The sequence below is a fragment of the Micromys minutus genome (genome assembly GCF_963924665.1).
Source record: "Micromys minutus genome assembly, chromosome: 1".
Classification (NCBI taxonomy): domain Eukaryota; kingdom Metazoa; phylum Chordata; class Mammalia; order Rodentia; family Muridae; genus Micromys; species Micromys minutus.
Window position 1 is genome coordinate 51,769,055 of NC_137969.1, and position 17,857 is coordinate 51,786,911.

At 40.5% G+C, this 17,857-nt stretch overlaps 1 protein-coding gene across 1 annotated transcript in view; it reads right to left on the reverse strand.

Moving 5' to 3' along the window:
• EML6 (EMAP like 6) overlaps positions 1–17,857 on the reverse strand; it is a gene marked incomplete at its 5' end in the record, with an annotated part of 256,971 nt that overhangs the window by 150,168 nt on the left and 88,946 nt on the right. Inside the window, one exon of the mRNA XM_080936006.1 lies at positions 1,533–1,692. Within this exon, the coding sequence (XP_080792132.1) occupies positions 1,533–1,692 (160 nt within the window). The remainder of the gene's footprint in view (positions 1–1,532; positions 1,693–17,857) is intronic.

Here is a 17,857-nt window from a genome sequence, read left to right on the forward strand (position 1 = left end):
GCACACCAGCATCTGTGACCACTCACACTGTGCAGCTCACTCCGTTCAGCCATCCATATCACTTCTAGTTCTCAGAAGAACAATGAGTGAGGGCCACGCTCTCTCACAACAGAAGCTGACGCAACATTAATTATTTTCAAATGATTCAAGTCAGGTCAACTCTGTCATATAGGGGTTTTCTTTCTCTCTTAGTTTGGGTGAATACCTATGTACACTTTCACTGACTTACAGAATTAACACTGGAATTAGCTAAACACTGATTGAATAAAATAATTGCTATAGAGGATGAGCGAGACTGCAGAAGGGATACTGTGTAAGGACAGGGTGAAGGCTGGAAGGAAAACATGAATACAGCCAGAGCCAGGAATAAGCCCTCTGTGCTCCCATTTCCCCTTTTAAAGAGACATTAGCCTCCTTTCCGTCAGTGTTGTATGTCCAAGGAAGGAGACGTAACTTGTGGGGACTGGGAATGTTTCATACCTTTGTGGTGTTTTCAAAATGAGTCTCTTTAAGAGGGCAAAGCAGGCAAATAGCAAACCAGATGAAGATTGGAAGATGGCCCTGGGCATGAAACAACAAAGGCACAGCCCACCCTGCCCTACCTGAGCACGTGGAGAATGTGGGCAGACGCTTACCTACAGTGTTTATACTTTGTTCTATGCTACTTTAAGCTTTGCTGGCCTTAAGATACTGTGAGACTTTCAGCTGACGCAATGAATTACCAAGAAACTGTGCAGAAGAAGCTCTTGTTTGTGCTCTAGGATCTTAGGTTGTTTCCGAGCACCATGTAGTGGTTCACAACCACCTGTAACTCTAGTTCCAGGACATCTAATGCCTTCTTCTGAACTCCAGGCATTAATGTGATACACATACATACATACATATAGATGAAATAGTAATGTATGTTAAATAAATAAATAAGAATTATGAGGATATTGATTCAGACAGTGTTTAAGTAACACTACACATGGCTCTGACTTGGAGTGTAAAGGGCTGGGCCTGAAAGTGGGGGAAGGGTGAAATACATGTGAGAGTTATTAAAAAGTTAAGTATAAACACACAGGAATTGTTAACTGCTTGAATTAGAAGGGGGCTGGTGAGTAGAAAGAAGGAGGAATAAGAAGTAACCTCAAGACACAATCAGAAGGAGTCCTGAATGGACCCTTACTTAGGAGGTGCTGTGACCCCTGAAACCTAGGACAGCATTTGACCAGGATGTGAGGTCTGTGCAAATGGCTTGGTTCACCCTGTGTCCCAGGTAGGATGCTGATAACAGGTGACAAGATCAGGTTGCTGAACCCTACTGGACCTAACTTTATGAATTCCTTTAGGAGCTGTTTAACCAGATAGTAAAGTGGGAATAGAAAAGCCAAAGGGATGTATCAACACCTCTATCTTGAAAAGGAGTCAACAAGAGAGGACTTCTAGGAGGCTGCCAAGGGGAAACAGTAAATGTTGGTAACTGTTTGTATTATAACGTTAGGTAAATTTAAGGAGTCATTAAAGAGAACATAAATTAGAGAGATACGCACCTGTCCATCCGAGTCAAAAGCCAGGCATGCAACTCCATGTGTATGAACATCTTTAAGAATAGACACAGTCTGAACATTATAGGAATCCCATATGCATATATATGGCTCCTTCCCAACTTGGCCAGTTGCAATCAGAGTTTTATCTGGGTGTAAGGCAAGGCTGAAAAAGAAAAAGGCCTCTTTTCACATTCTCTATTTGAACAAAAGCCAATATATATTGATCACCCTTTACTCCAATTTGTTTATTTTAAATCATCAAACCAGATGATCTCAGAAAAAAGAAACTATCTGTTCCCAAAGCAGCCAGAACTGCCTGATTATTATAAATTAAAGTTTTCAGCTTTGGCAAGATAAGCCTAGTAAAACTGGATGAAAATTTTTATTTAATTTTACCTACTTAGTTACCTTAAAAATCTATATTAACCATGGTCTTAATTGTCTAATAACATATTTTGTTAATCAATTTATTTATCAGTTTAGTTAAGTTTTATTTATTGTTTTTCAGAATATTATTAAGCATTTAACCTAGCTTTTAATTTTAATTTTAAAGAAATGTTGTTACTGGAGTGAGTGAGCCAGCCCTGAGGGCAGATCAAGGAAGAGCTGGCCCAGGTCGGGGGGAGGAGATGCCCTTTGCCTCCTGGCCCCTCTCTACCTGAGGCAGTCTGGGGAAAGAGCTGACCCCGCCCCCATCAACAGCATCACTCAAGAGAGCTAGTCCCACATCTCATCTGGGCAGCACAGTAGAGCTGACCCCGTGGATCGGGCACAGGTGAGCAGGTTCCATGAGTGTGGGAGAGCTGTCCCTGCCCCTTGTCTGGCATGAGGTGGGGTGAGTGGATGAGTGGGGGGTGCACCCTTTTGACACCTGCAGTAGCTAGGAGAGCTATCTCTGGGGTCATGAGATCAGAAGAGCGAATCTCCCCTCCCCCCCATACACACACACCAACACTGACTGCAGCACTCATGAGAAAAGGCCCTGCACCTCACCTGAGCAATACAGTGGAGCTGGCCCTGATGCTGAGGACATGGGTGAGCCAGCCCTGACAGTGTGAGATCAAGAAAGCTGTCCCAGCCCCTCATAGGCTCCAGCACTTGGGACCCACTGCACTTTGATTGGGCAGCACAGTGGAGCTGGCTCTGGAGGCATGGGTGCAGGGGAGCTGGCCCCAGGAATGAGAGAAGGGGAGCTGACCCTGCCTCTGGCCAATGGCTGCATTGGGTGGCCTAGCCACTGGTGTTGGAGAGCTTAGCCTGGTGGTGAGGAGAAGAAAGACCATGCAGTCTGACCAGCTCAGCTACACCCAGGATCAGATCCAGGACTCTGAATTGGCCCATCCAAAAATCCCTGGCATCTGCGAATGGTTGAGATGAATGAAAGGGCCAAAGATGCAGGATCTCCAGTGCACAGGGCAGCAACATGAGAACCAGGAGGAGTACCAGTGAGGGTTTAATATTGATGGTGTCACAGAAGCCAGAGATCTCGAGCTGGACCAGTGACTCATTGCAATGAGCATTAGCAAGTGAAGATGTGTGAACAGAGGGATACACTGTGGGACACACTGACACACTACAGCTTCCATGATGAGATGGTTTCTATGCTTTGTTGTTGGTGTTGTGTGTTTTATTTTGTGAGGGAGGTTGCAATGGTAGAGGGTGGATTTGCAGGGACAAGGAAAGGAACAGGACAGGGGTGCATGATGGGAAAATTAGAATGAATCAATGAAAAGTAAAAAACAAAACAAAACTGCTGTTGCTTTGGTCCAGGGAGGGCATGTTTTCTCAATGTAGAAGAATGCCAAGGCAATGGGGTGGAGAGGGTGCACTTTTGTGAAGGCAAATGGAGGAGGAGGGGGGATGGGAGTGGGGTGGTGGGGGAAGGGATAACATCTCAAATGTAAATACAGAGTATCTAATAAAAATATTAAAAAGAAAAAGAAAAATAACTGTTGTTGTGAAGAGGAAATTTATTTTTCCATTAATTAAGAAGCTTTCAGAAAGACAGATCCTGTGCTCATTAGGATTCCAAAGCATGTAAAGATCCCAAGGTCAAGTACTGTTTATGTGTCTGTTGTCATAGATTTTTGCATTTGAAGTGAAAGTTTCTTTTATATAAGTCGCAGTGACACCAAGGGAACTGCAGATTATAAGCACATGGCATGTGGAGTAGTTTTCCTCTGCAGTTCTAGCAAAATAAAACATCAAATAACAAGCCACATTCCACGGCCCCTGCAGCAGTCATGAGGACCATGCGAGGGAGTCGAGCTGGAAAATCACTGCATCCAACAGTGTGTAAAAAGGCAACGGTGTATAAACAAAAACTGGTGCTGGGAATTGGGGGGGGGGGGTGACAAAGCCAAAACATGGCATTTTACCAATCTGGAAATCCACCCAAACCCTGAGGGGTGAATACACACACAGACTCTCGCATGCACTAAATGACTAAATCTCATTTAAAAGTGAGTCTGACATGTAGCAAGTAGGTTTTTTAAAACACATCTTCAGGGCTGGTAAGATGGCCTTGAGGCTAAAGGCACTTGCCTCCAAAGCTGGAAACCTGAGCTCATCGTCAGACAGCTACACAGTGAGAGGAGACATAAGTGATTCCTACAAGTCGTCCTCAGACTTCCACACACACACATATGTGTGTTCACAAGTGAATAAATAAATTAGTAAACATAACATGGCTATAAATACAATAGTTTCTAAATGGTGTCATTTAAAAATATATATCCTCATGAATCTTTATAGTGAAGTAATAAGAAGACAACTCACATGAAAGCCTGTCTTCTCCTAACAAGGGATGGTAGGGAGTTAAACCCTCTTTAAGGTCAAAGGGCACTTTCCATGTTAGTTGAGAGATGATTTTGGTACAAAGGGTGTCTTGTCCTCACAGTTTGGTTAGAACTTTTCTGTGTCTGAAATTTAGTAGTATTTACATATGTTCATTGGTTTTCTGTTATCATAAATAAGATTGCCAGTTTGTACAAAGAAATTACATGTTTTGCCTGAGATTTATTACTTTTACTTTGTGAGTAGTTGGCCCTGCAGTATGGTGGAAGCAAAATGGCTCCTCACATGGCGAGGAAGGAAAAACAAAGGAAAGAGGCAGAGCGCTTTAGCTCTTTCAAGGCTGCTCACCTCAGAAACTCGCTCAGACTCTTCTTAAATGCTGCACTACCACAATGGCTATCCTTAGAAAGCTGCCAAAAGGCTATAACGTGCCATATTGCTTCATTAACAAAGTGAGTGGAAGCCGGCTGTGAGACTCCCATACTAAGTAATGCATTTGCTACGAAACTTCAGGGATTTCAAGTACACAAATAGAAAAACACAAAACAGTGCTTTGTTTCGAGGTGCCCTTACAAAGAAGCATCAGCCACTATACATGGTGACGTGGAAAGATGGAGAATGAGGGTCCAGCCTCCAAAGACACCAGCGACTACCCGACTTCATATAAAGTATAGGTGTGAGAGGGTGTTTGTTGTGAGAAGACAATTTTCAAAGTCTGTTAAGGACAGAAAACAATGTAGGTACAGCAGGCAGGGGCAGCCCAGAAAAGATCTTGACAAGGCCAGGGAGTTAGGTCACAGCAGGACACGGCATGAAGGTTTCCATGGTGGTACACTGGAGGGAAGATCTGAGACATTTGCAGTGAGGGAAGGGATGGTTGTAACTCTTCTAGGTCTTACTAGGAAACTTCTCAGGTCAGCACCATGACTGGAGACCCACCAGCTATGAAGAAAATAATTTGGCTGACTGCTTAGTGAGAGGAGGAGCTTTTCTTCATTATCTTGACAGCTTCTGGGCTATCTCCCAGCAAAGTAAGCATTACAGAAATGCTTTGCTGAAGATGTTCACTTATATTGCTAACAATTCGGCTGCCACAGTCTCTCTCCTCTCTGCTGTGGGACACATGTTCTACTCAGGGACTGGGAAAGAAAGAGGAAGGGTATACTGCCCCTGAATGGCTAGAGACACCCCAAGAGACTCACCCCACTTACTGAACCATGGCTTCTATTTTAAATGGCTGAGGTGTTGGCAGGTTCTTGGGATTCTAAAGCAGCTGGGGTGGAACAGGGTCCTTGAGTTTTCTCAGTTGTTTGAGGAAAATTATTGAAAGAAAAGGGTGTAAACAACCTTTAAAGAGACTATTATGGTTTGGATATGAAGAATTATCCAATGTGCACTGAAAGGTTGTTTCCCAGTGCAGCAAGATTTTGGAAGGTGAGCTGTGAGGGCTTTGACTTAATCAGTGAATTAAACAGTCAATAGGTTCAAACTTAGACAGCATTATTGGGAAGGGGCTCCAAGAACCTGGGAGTGGGGGTAGTTGGAAGAAGTTCACTGGAGGCTTGTCTTTTCTCTGGTCCTTTCCTCTACTTCCTGGGCAACATTACTCCATAATACCCCTTTGCCCTAACATTCTCCCTTACCATGAGCCCAGATCCATGGGCCTAGTAAGCATGAACCGAAATCTTCAAAGTAGTCAAAATAAACTTTTCTCCTTTTCTTTCCTCAGCTGTGTTGCTATAGTGACAAACCAAACCAAACAAAAATGGCATGATTTAGACTTATCAGTCGAAATTACTCAGTATCGCTACCAAACACTCCCGTTTGAATGTATAGTGCCTTTATCGAGTTAACTGTCTCAGATGTTCTCTTATACTCACATTCACTAGATAAATTTAAAATCTCCCATTGCAACGACTTTTTAAAATCAAAGTTCTTTTATGCTTTTCCTGAAACTACCACTTCCCAGCCCATGAGTCTCATTTCTCCAGGTTCCTTCTTTACCATGAGAGTACAAAAGTAAGCTATTTCCCCTTTTCTAAGCCCCAAGTCTCGAGCCTTCTCCTCCAGCATGCAATGTGTGCCTCTTAGAATAGGGGCTGGGGATGTAGCTCAATGAGAGGCTGGCAGAGTGACTGCTAGGCATGAACAAGTCCCAGGGTTCAGACCCCAGCACTAAAGTCAGACAGACAGACAGACAGACAGACAGACAGATGAGCTTAGAACTAATACCTCCCTGTGGTAGATCATTTGCCTATCACATCATAAGATACTAGGTCCAGGCCCTTAGTACCAGAACAAGTAGGCAACAGAACCATAGAGGGCAGCCCGCATTTACTTTATCCTTTGGTACTTTTTTTCTGGCTTCCCTGAAACTCCACTCCTCTCTTTGGGTAACAAATTGACATCATCCATGCATCCCCTACAACACAGGCAGGTTGTATTTACATTTATCTTAAATTTGTCAGTTCAATGGCACTTTGCAAGCTTCATAAGGTAAAAAAATCTTCATGGATTTCAGCAACTGGATTGTTAAGAATATAATCTGTAGCATCAGCATGCTGTTTAGAGCAGCCAAATTGATTAGTGTGGTTTAGGCTACCACGGGTCTCTAGCCCCCCTTTCCTCACACCTCTGAATTTATAAATTCAATACCTCCAAGAACCATTTCCAGTGACTGTGGGAACCCATCCTTAATAGAAGTATCTATGACGCACCTCTTGCACCTGAGGGTCAGAGAACATCTCAGAAGAGGGAACAGAAAGGTTGTAAGAACCAGAGGACCAGGAAGTCTGATGTCAGACTATGTCTCCTAGAAATGGCTGTCTAACAGTCCTGAACAACAGCAATATCAATAGACATGCTAAGGCGGGGGCAGGGGTATTTCATGGGGTCCAACCCCCTAACAAAGAACAGCAGGCAGCTAACGACTAGTGTGGGAGAGTTAGCCTTTCCCAAGGATGCATCCCCTAACTGCTAATGCAGCACAAAAGGTCAGCCCTAGTCACTAACACAAATACATAAATCACTAACATGGATTTAGTAGGTCATAGTTATATATTTGTGCATGAATACATGCTTGCTTGCATGCGTGTGTGTGTGTGTGTGTGTGTGTGTGTGTGTGTGTGGCTTTGTGTCTGTGTCTATGTGTGTATAAAACAATAATAAAAGAAAAAAGTTCACCAGTTTGAGAGATTTGGGTACAGAATGTGAGATGAGCTAAAGGGAGAGGATATAAGAGAGATTAGATGTAGCAAAGAAAACAGAAAAAATGATGCAATATATTTTAATTAAAAATATTTTTAAAAATAAAAATATATTTTAAAATAAACAATAGTTTTTATAGAATCTTTTAAAACTACCAAAACAACAGGATCTTCCTTCCTAATCCCAAAATACCTTCATGTCAGTCCAGAAGCATTTTAAGGAATGGGTGCATTTCTGTGAATGGATTCTCATATAAAACCAAACCTTTCCCTTTATACATCAGAAAGGCTCCATGCCTAAGCAGTAACGTCTGTAAACCAACCGTCAGACTGAGACATGGGCATGTGCATAGTGTAATGACTCACTGTATGGAAGGCTCCGTACCCTGCGCTTCTCCACATGGAACAGCATTTCACTCAGTAAAGCAATCCTGTGTCTTCTCGCAAGGAAAGCATTCCAGAGGAAAGGTTTGTCTTTCTCCTCCTCACCACAGCTCTGCTGGGATTCACTCTGAGACGGGCAGCATACCTGGTCTCACCTACATTTCAAGTCAATCTGACAGCTCAGAGTCTGAAAATCTAAGTTGTTGCTGTCCTAAGAAAACTTGGACCTCTTTTCTTTATCAATCTTGCAAAATGTAACAATGGCTTGTCATACTATTAAAATATTTTAAATTGACTCTGTCATCAAAGGTCTTAATCAAAGGGAAGGCTCATCCTACGCTCACACTGAACAGTCTGGTGTGGTCCTTTCCCTTCCCTGCTTGGCTTATTACATCTACTGTATTATGTATATACACATAGCAACAAGAAACAGATCATGCTTCAAGAGACTGATTGTCTCCGTGTGCATAGAAATTGAGTGCCCATGGGAAATCCCATTTTCAGTTACCATGGCAATAAAAAGCTCTGCAGAGGAAGACTTCCATCAACCTATCCAGGAGGAGACATTTATTTGTTTCTGTAGCAGGCCAGGAGAGCAGAGCCTATCTTCCTAATGTCATAATGATTTCCAAATATGTTGAGGAGGGAAAATGAGAATTAACAGGGCCATGGAAAGAGAAGCCTTGCTTATCAAGTTAGACAAAGCGCCCTAATTAACAATAATCATTCTTGATTATATGATATAAAATACATTTTTTGAAAATCCAATTATTTAAAATAAATAGTTTGAGTACTTGAACTAAATGCAGTACTTTAAAAATATTCTTGATTCTGTACCTTTGAAACCTCATTTCTCCATGACCCAGGGTGTTTAGCACTTCTCTCGGTGATGCTGCAATGGTGGTCAAGATCATTGGCCTGGAACAAAAAAACTGTGGCTGTGTGGACTCGATGAGGAGTCACCAAAGCCCAGTGGAGATCCACTGATAAGATAGAAAACACAGAAGCGGGCTTTATTTGGACACCGTGACCCCACATTAGCAGAGCCTAAGACAGGGAAGGGTATGTTCTAGCTTCAGTTCCTAGGGATGTGTTTGGCATTAGGACACAATACCAGGACAGTGATCTCTTTTAACACCATGGAGAGGGGCTATCTTTCCAGGTGAGCTTGGATGGGCAAATGGGAGTGAGAATCACTCAGAGAGACTGTAAGAAACCATTCCATTTTCCTGAACTGCATAGGCTCATGTACTCTATAATAGTAGAGCAGGGGTCCCACACACTGAACTTCATCACATGTATGATAAATGCTACATCCAGTGAGAATACATGGACTTAAAATAAATACAACACCCAGCATTGCTATGCTTTTATGTCATACTCACTCCCGTGGAGCTATATTCCAGGAACAGCATCATACTATAATAAGGAACAATTAAGAGTGCAGTGGTTTGGTGGCCTGGGATCAGAGCCTTTGATGAGGCCAGATTAGACAGGCTATCAGAGGAGGTCTCAACCTGTGGATCCCGGCCATTTGTAGAGGTCAAAAAACCCTTTCACAGAGGTCACATAAGACCACTAGAAAGCACAGATATTTACATTAGAATTCACAACAGTAGCAAAATTACAGTTATAATAATAACTATAATAATTTTATGATTCACTACAACACAAGAACTGTATTAAAGGGTCATAGTATTAGGAAAGTTGAGAAACCACTAAGCCAGTAACTGACAGTTAAGCTTCAACAACTGTTGAACAAATTATTAAACAGCCACTGTTAAAAGTTCTATAAAGGGGCTGGAGAGATGGCTCAGCGATCAAGAGCACTGACTGCTCTTCCAAAGGTCCTGAGTTCAAATCCCAGCAACCACATGATGGCTCACAGCCATCTGTAATGAGATCTAATGCCCTCTTCTGGTATATCTGAAGACAGCTACAGTGCACTCACATTCATAAAATAAACACATAACTTTAAAAACAAAACAAAAAAGTTCTATAAATATAATTAAATAAACCACATTAAAAACAAAGGTAATATGCTAAAGCCTCACAAATGTCTGAGGTCACTAGCTTCTATCCTGTCTGAATGACAGAAACACTACAGCATGCTGCACATTTCTTTCCACGGCCACTTCAATACCGCACTGGTAGCTTACATTCAGACATGGCAGTAGGCTGTGCATTATAGAAATAAATGAATATTATAAATCAGGACTTTGTATGTTGTTTTGGTGATTGTCTTAAGACATTAAAGTAATGAGCACTTCAGAAGCTATTATATAGTTCAGCAAGAAAATAGTTATATTATTATCAAATGACTAAGGTTCCCAAATACACCTTCTTTCATCATAGTAGAACTACATTTATTGACTGTGTGTGTGTGTGTGTGTGTGTGTGTGTGTGTGTGTGTGTGCATGTAAGTGGAATAAAACCCAGGACCTTGCACATGCAGACAAAACATATGGCCAGTTCAAGACTTTTCTGAATCATGTGGTAACAAAGTATCAATTCTTTATCTAATTTTGATAAACCATGGTTTAATGTACCCACAATGACAGGAGTTCAGCAACAATCAATGAAATTAGTCTATGAGAGAATTGATTTGCTATACTTAATTGACAATAGACTTACATATTTATTACTTAGAAAGTGGGTGTCATAAAGAAGACACACACACACACACACACACACACACACACACACACACACACACATACACACACACATACACCTGCACTGAAGGCCAAGCTAGCTACAAGGCCAGCTCTCAACCTGGAGAGAGACTCCCTATTGGATCAGAGGTCAGAAATCCAGGCCACAAAGACTAGAACACCAGAGAAGAAACAGAAACCAAGGAACAAAACATCCATCCAACAAAAGCAAACCAGAAATCAGCACCTAAACTTATGATCATCCCAAGTCCAGATGCCCAAGTGCCAGTGTAAGGACACAATCAACGGCAGCCAGGACAGTATGTCACCACCAGAGCCCTTACATCAGAACGACCTGAATATTCCAATGCAGCTGAAGCACAAAAAATGACCTTAAAACCAACTTTGTGAAGGTGATGGAAGTTCTGAAAAAAACCCTTAAATCAAGGAAAATACAAACAAAAAAACCTGAAGGAAATTAATAAATCCTTTACAGAAAATTAAGAAAGCCAATAGAGAAACAAATGGGCGAAGGAAACTGTTCAAGACCTGATAGTGGAAAGAAAAGCAATAAAGAAAACACAAACTGAGGAAATCTTGGAGATGGGAAATCTAGGCAAGCAAACAGGACTTACAGACTCAAGCATCACTAGCAGAATATAAGAGCTGGAAAAGAGACTCTCAGGCATTGAAGGCACAATAGAAGAAATATATTTCTCTGTCAAAGAAAATGTTAAATCTAAAAAAATCTTTAAAACAAAACATCCAGTAAATCTGGTTGCTTTGAAAACACAATGAAAGGACCTAACTAAGAATAATAGGAATAGAAGAAGATTGCTAGCTCAAAGGCCCAGAAAATATATTTAACAAAATTACAGAAGAAAAATTTCCTAACCTTAATAAGGACAGGCCTATAAAGGTACAAGAAACATACAGAACACAAAATAAATTAGACCGGAAAAGAAAGTTGCCATACCACATAGTAACCAAAACACAAAACATACAGAAGAAAGAAAGAATATTAAAAACTGCAAGGAAAAAATGCTAAGTAGCATATAAAGGCAGACCAACTAGAATGACACCTGATTTCTCAACAGAGACTCTAAAAGCCAGAAGGGCCCAGACAGATGTCCTGCAGGCTCTAAGAGATCACAGATGTCAGTCCAGACTATACCTAGCAATCCTTTTTCCATATATATTCTGACTGCAGTTTTCTCCTCCCAGTCTCTCTCCCAAAATCTCCCTTCCCCTCAGTCCACTCCTCCTCTGTCTCTCTTCAAAGAGGGGCAGGCCTCCCATGGGTACTAACCAGCCATGGCACATCAAGCTGCAGTAACACTAGGCACCTCCTCCTTAACATTAAGGCTAGAGGAAGCAGCCCAGACGGAAAGGGTCCCAAAGGCAGGCAACAGAGTCAGAGATAGCCTCTGCTCCCACTGTTAAAAAGCTACACAGGAAGACCAAGCTACACAACTATAACATATGTATGGAGGGCCTAGGTCAGTCCCATGAAGTGTTCCTGATTGTAGGTTCAGTCTCTTTAGTCCCCTATAGTCCAGGTTTGTTGACTCTGTGGGTTTTCTTGACCCCTCTGGCTCCTACAATCCTTCCTCTCTTTCTTCTGTAGGATTCCCTAAGCTCTGTCTGACTGTGATGAGATTTAGCGGAGGATGGAAAGCCACTGTCACTGCAGGTGGTACCATTCTATGGACTGTGGCTTTACACTGAATGAAAAGGGGGAAATGATTGGAGAGATAGATCATCAGTGAAGTGCTTGCCCCACATGCATGAAAACCTGGGTTCAAGCCCTTAAGGTCAATTCCCAGAACCATGATTAAAGGTGTTGAAGTAGTTTGTGCTAGCAATCCAATAACTGAGAAGGCAGAAGTGGGACTGGACTCACTGGCCACCAGCCTGCTCATAAATTAAGGTGAGCTCCAGGGCACTAATTATTTATCTAAACTAACGAATAAATCTATAAAAATAAACAAGCTGGAGAGATGACTCAGTTCTTAAAGTTATTAAAGTTAAGAATCATGAAGATTGCAGTTTTCATCCCAGCACTCATAAAACAAGCTAGGAATCGCACACACAGACATGCCCATCCATGTGTAAACATGCACACTCACACATACACAGACATACACTTTCAAATAAATAAAATAAATAATAAATAAAATAACATGAGAAGGGGGAGAAGGCAGAAGACAAGGAGAAAACAAAATGAAGAACCTCAAGGAACAATGCTTGAAGAAGCTGATCTCACACACACGCACACAAATATGAGCATCTGCTTACACAAAATCAAGCAAAAGACAGGAAGGCGAACCCAGCACCAGGATTCATCTCTCTCTGCTTCCTAGTTACAGATGTAATGCAACCAGTCACCTTATGCTCCACTGATGTGTCTTCTGTGCCTTGATAGACTGTATTCTCTTAAGCCATCAACCTTTCCTTCTTTTACTTTATGTATGTTGGTGTTTTGCCTGCATGTATGTCTGTGCAAGGGTGTCAGATCCTGGCGTTAAATAGACAGTTGTGAACTGACATGTGGGTGCTGGGAATTGAACACAGAACCTCTGGAAGAGCAACTAGTACTCTGAACTGCTGAGCCATCTCTCCAGCCCGAAGCAGTTTTCTCTTCAGGTCTCTATTTTTGGGGCATTTATTACAGTAACAGGGGAAGTAATGACTACACAAAGCAACAAAGACACAAATCACAGCCAGTATAGGAAACTTGAAGACATAAGCAACAAGACTGCTCCGAAGACCCTTACTTCTCAACCACTAAAACAAAAAGAACTGAAGGAAGTAAAACTTCAGATGAAAAGCCCCAAAATCTACTAGAAGTGATCAGTGACCTCAAAGGGAATATAAACAAAGAGGCAGATCAGTGTAGAGGTTATGTACTACCTAGAGAGGAGACAGTGCTAGGAAAATGCACTAGAAAATCAGCAACATAGCTAACAGTAGCCAACAACATAGAAGAAGAATTCAACATGGAAAGTGAGATTGGTGAGGAGGAAAAAGCCATGAATATAAATATTGTTGAGGACTGTATCTATATCGGCTCATAACCACCTGTAACTCCAGTTCCAAGAGATTTGACATTTTCTTCTAGTCTTGAGGGCACTGAACTTATGTACAGAACCCCACTGATTTTATACACACACACATAATATATATATAATGTGAAATATGTAATATGTTATATATTTATTATACATCACAATATAAAATATAATGTATGAATATATTATAATATAATTATATAAAATATGTTTTTTTTATATATTATGTATAAAGCAAAATCTTTGCAAATAAATGTTTAATGAACAAAACCATGGAAGGCAACACCAATAGATTAAAAAAACAACAGAAGGAAATTCCAGGATGGACAACAAGAAAATACTACTTTTAAACATCATCATCAAAAACATATGAGTTTGACCAAAGCTTACAAAACTAGGATATGATAAGGAGACCAACCCAAAAATCTGTGATAGAGATTTATTCAATGAAGTGATACCAGAAATCTCCCCAAATCTAGAGAAATAAATGTACATCCATTAAAAGCACCATTTAGAATTCCAAATTAACTTGATGAAAAGAGAACTTCTTCATGATATATTATGATCAAGATGTCAAAATTACAAAGCAGGACAAGTGAGATGGCTTAGCAGGCAAAGGCACCGGCTATCAACCCCACGTCCCGAGCTCAATCCCTAAGTGGAGTGGAAGGACAGAACTGAAAATTTTTCTTTAACTTTATGTATGCCCATACATACACACACGCATGCATGCATAACACACACACACACACACACACACACACTTTTTAAAAAATACAAAGCAAATAGGTAAGTTGTGCACAGGTATGTTTGTCATCTCCAAAGCTTAATTTTGAGAAACTTATATGAGATAATGTTTTAAGTATTTTAAAATTTTTGTGCTTGGCTTCAAGCAGCCTATGAGCTACAGGTTGGATAAACCTGCTAAGGTAAACAAACAAACAAGCAAACAAACCAAAAAAAAAAAAAAAAAACAAAAGCAAAAACAAAAAAAAAATCACCTAAAGGAAAACACATCAGAATAATGTCAAGTCTCTCATCAACAATCATAAAGCCAGAAAAGTATGGAATGATATATGTAAAGCCCTAAAAAGTAAGTGCACTAGTTATTTTTCTGTTGCTGTAATAAAATGCCATGACCAAAACAACATGTTTTTAGAAAGTATTTAATTGGCTTATAACTCTGAGGGTTAGAGTCCTTAATGGTGGCAAAAAGAGATAAATCACAGTTCAAACAGCAGGCAGGAGACAGAGAGCACCAACGTGCAATGCCATGTGGCATATGGAAACCTGCCTACCCAACTCACCCACCCAGGATTCCTTTTAAAAAGCCACACCTCCTAATCTTTCCTAAACAGTTCCATCACCTGAAAGCTAAGTCATCAAACATGAGTCTACAGGGCCATTCTCAAACCACCACAGTAAGAATCTACAAATGAAGTTTGCTATCCAGCAACACTATCTTTTTAATTAATAAAATAATGATATTTCAAAAATGCACAAAGTAAGGCTTCATGACTCCCAAGCCAGCACTGCAGAAGATTCTTAAAGGATTATATTCACACATAGAGGGAAGACTGTCACAATCATCAGGACACAGGAAAAAATAGATTTCATGAGTAAAATAGATTAACAAAAGGATACAGAAAGAAATATAGCATTTATAACACATAAAACCAATAAACAGTGAATAGTAGTGGAAAAGAAAAAGTAGACAATGTAACCAATAAGAGGAATGACTAACAAAATCTCAACAATAACTTTAAATGCAAATATTCCTAACTCACAAATAAAAAGATACAAGTTAGCACTGAATAAAAATATACCTACCCTCTCTAAAACATAATTATCACTGGAAAAGATATCTATAGATTAAGTGTGAGAGAATGCTGTTAATTCTTTAATGCTGCAAAAGATTAAAGTTGCCAGGTGTGGTGGTGCACACCTTTGATACCAGCACTAGGGACACAGAAGCAGGAGGATCTCTGAGTTCAAGACTAGCCTGGTCTAAAGGAAAGCTCCAGGACAGCCAGGATACATAGAGAAACCCTGTCTTGGAAAAAAAAAAAAAAGATGAAAGACCAAACAGGTTCCCATACAGTCACAATGACAGTGACAGTTATGACTTCAATATCCCACTCTCATATTTCAAGATTTTTTTGGTAAATTTTATTATTATTGCATGTATGTAGGATGTATGCATACAAGCATGAATATGTCATGGCATGTACATGTGCAGATCAGAGGGTTTTATAGAGTTGGTTCTCTCTTTCCACCTTAATGTGGGTTCTAGACTATCAGGTGTGAGTGGAAGGCCATCCCACTCAGAGCCATCACATCCGTTCTGTTGTCCTCTTTACATAGGACATTCAAACTACCTACAAGGAAACTGCAGAACTAAACAACACCACAGATCAGACAGACATAATGGGTATCTACAGAATCACAGAATACATTCTTCTTACCAGACACAGAGCTCTCAAAATCGATGACATTCTAGGCCACTAGTGATTCCAAACGATATAAAAAAAAGAACTGAAATAATCTCCTATATCTTATCAGAACACAGTGGAACAAAGCTAGGAATAGGTAACAAGAGAAAATATAAAAACTACACAAATACACAAAGTTCATTAGGGCAATTTTTAATTTCTAGCTAGTATCAAGTGAAAATAGAAGCACAGATTCCCGGTGCCTTTGGGATGTGGCTAGGGCTGTTCTGAGAAGGAAATGGAGTTAGGAGTGCTTATGTCTCAAAAACCATAGGGCTGGCAAGTGTATCAAGGAGGAGCACTTGTCACCAAGTCTGGTACCCACATGGTGGCAGGAGAGAATTGGCTCCTGCAAGCTGTCCACCATATTCACACTGTGGCACATGTGTGCACATCCAGATGATAAACATGATAGACATTCAAATCTTAGATGGCTTAGTGATGTAATGATGGCATAATTAATGGCATAATGATGCATCTCAAGGTCTTAGAAAAACAGAAACAAGCCAAACCCAAAAACAGAAGATTGGCAAGAAGAAGGGTTAGAGAAATGACTCAGCAGTTAAGAGCATTGATTACTCCTGTAGAGGGCCCATGTTCAGTTTCCAGCACCCACACCCGGTGGTTCACAGAAATCTCTAACTCGAGCCTCTTCTGGCTTGTGGCTTCCACGGGTACCATATTCATGTGTGTGTGTGTGTGTGTGTGTGTGTGTGTGTGTCCACGCACACACACTCTCACACGCATATAATTAAAAATGAAATCTTTTTAAAAACAGAAAGGGAAGGAATATTATCAAACTTATTCTAATGAGACAGAATTACTCAAAGAAAAGAAAGGGAGGAAGGAAAGAAAGAAGATGGAGGAAATAGACCAATTTCCCTGAAGCATAGGTGTAAAAGTTCTCTGTAAGATTATATTTCATGGACAACTTTTTTTATTCCAGAGACACAAGGATATTCAACATAACATGTAATTAGCATATAAACTTGAGGACAGAAGTTGCACAGTCACATCAACAGACACAAAGAAGGCCTCTAACAAAGTTTAGTATCCCTTTCAATAAAAGTCCTGAAGAAACTAGGAATAAAAGGAATGTAACTGAACACAATAAAGGCTATACATGGCAAATACTACGCTAAACAGGGAAAGCAAATGGCACTTTCTCTAGAACTAGGGATAACACACGGATGCCTCCTCTCTCCATTTGTTTAATAGGGTCTCAGCTAGAACAATAAGGGAAATAAATAAAATGTATATAAATAGGAAAGGAAGATGCAAACCCTGTTTGCAGATAATATATAAGATACTTAGAAGACCCTAAAGACTTCAATAGATAACTCTTAAGCACATAAACATTTCAGCACAGTAACAAGACACAAAATTAACATTCAAATAGTAAGTAGCTTTTCTACATACCAATCACAAACTCACTGAGATACACAAGTGACCAGAAAAAAAAGTTAGTCAGAGAGACCAACCACTCAGATAAAAGACCTTTACAATGAGGCCTTTAAAACTCTATAGGAGGCCTGGAGAGATGGCTCAGCGGTTAAGAGCACTGACTGCTCTTCCAGAGGTCCTGAGTTCAATTCCCAGCAACCACATGGTGGTTCACAACCATCTGTAATGGGATGGGATCTGATGCTCTCTTCTGGCGTGTCTGAAGACAGCTACAGTGTACTCATATACATAAAAATAAATACATAAGTCTTTTAAAAAATA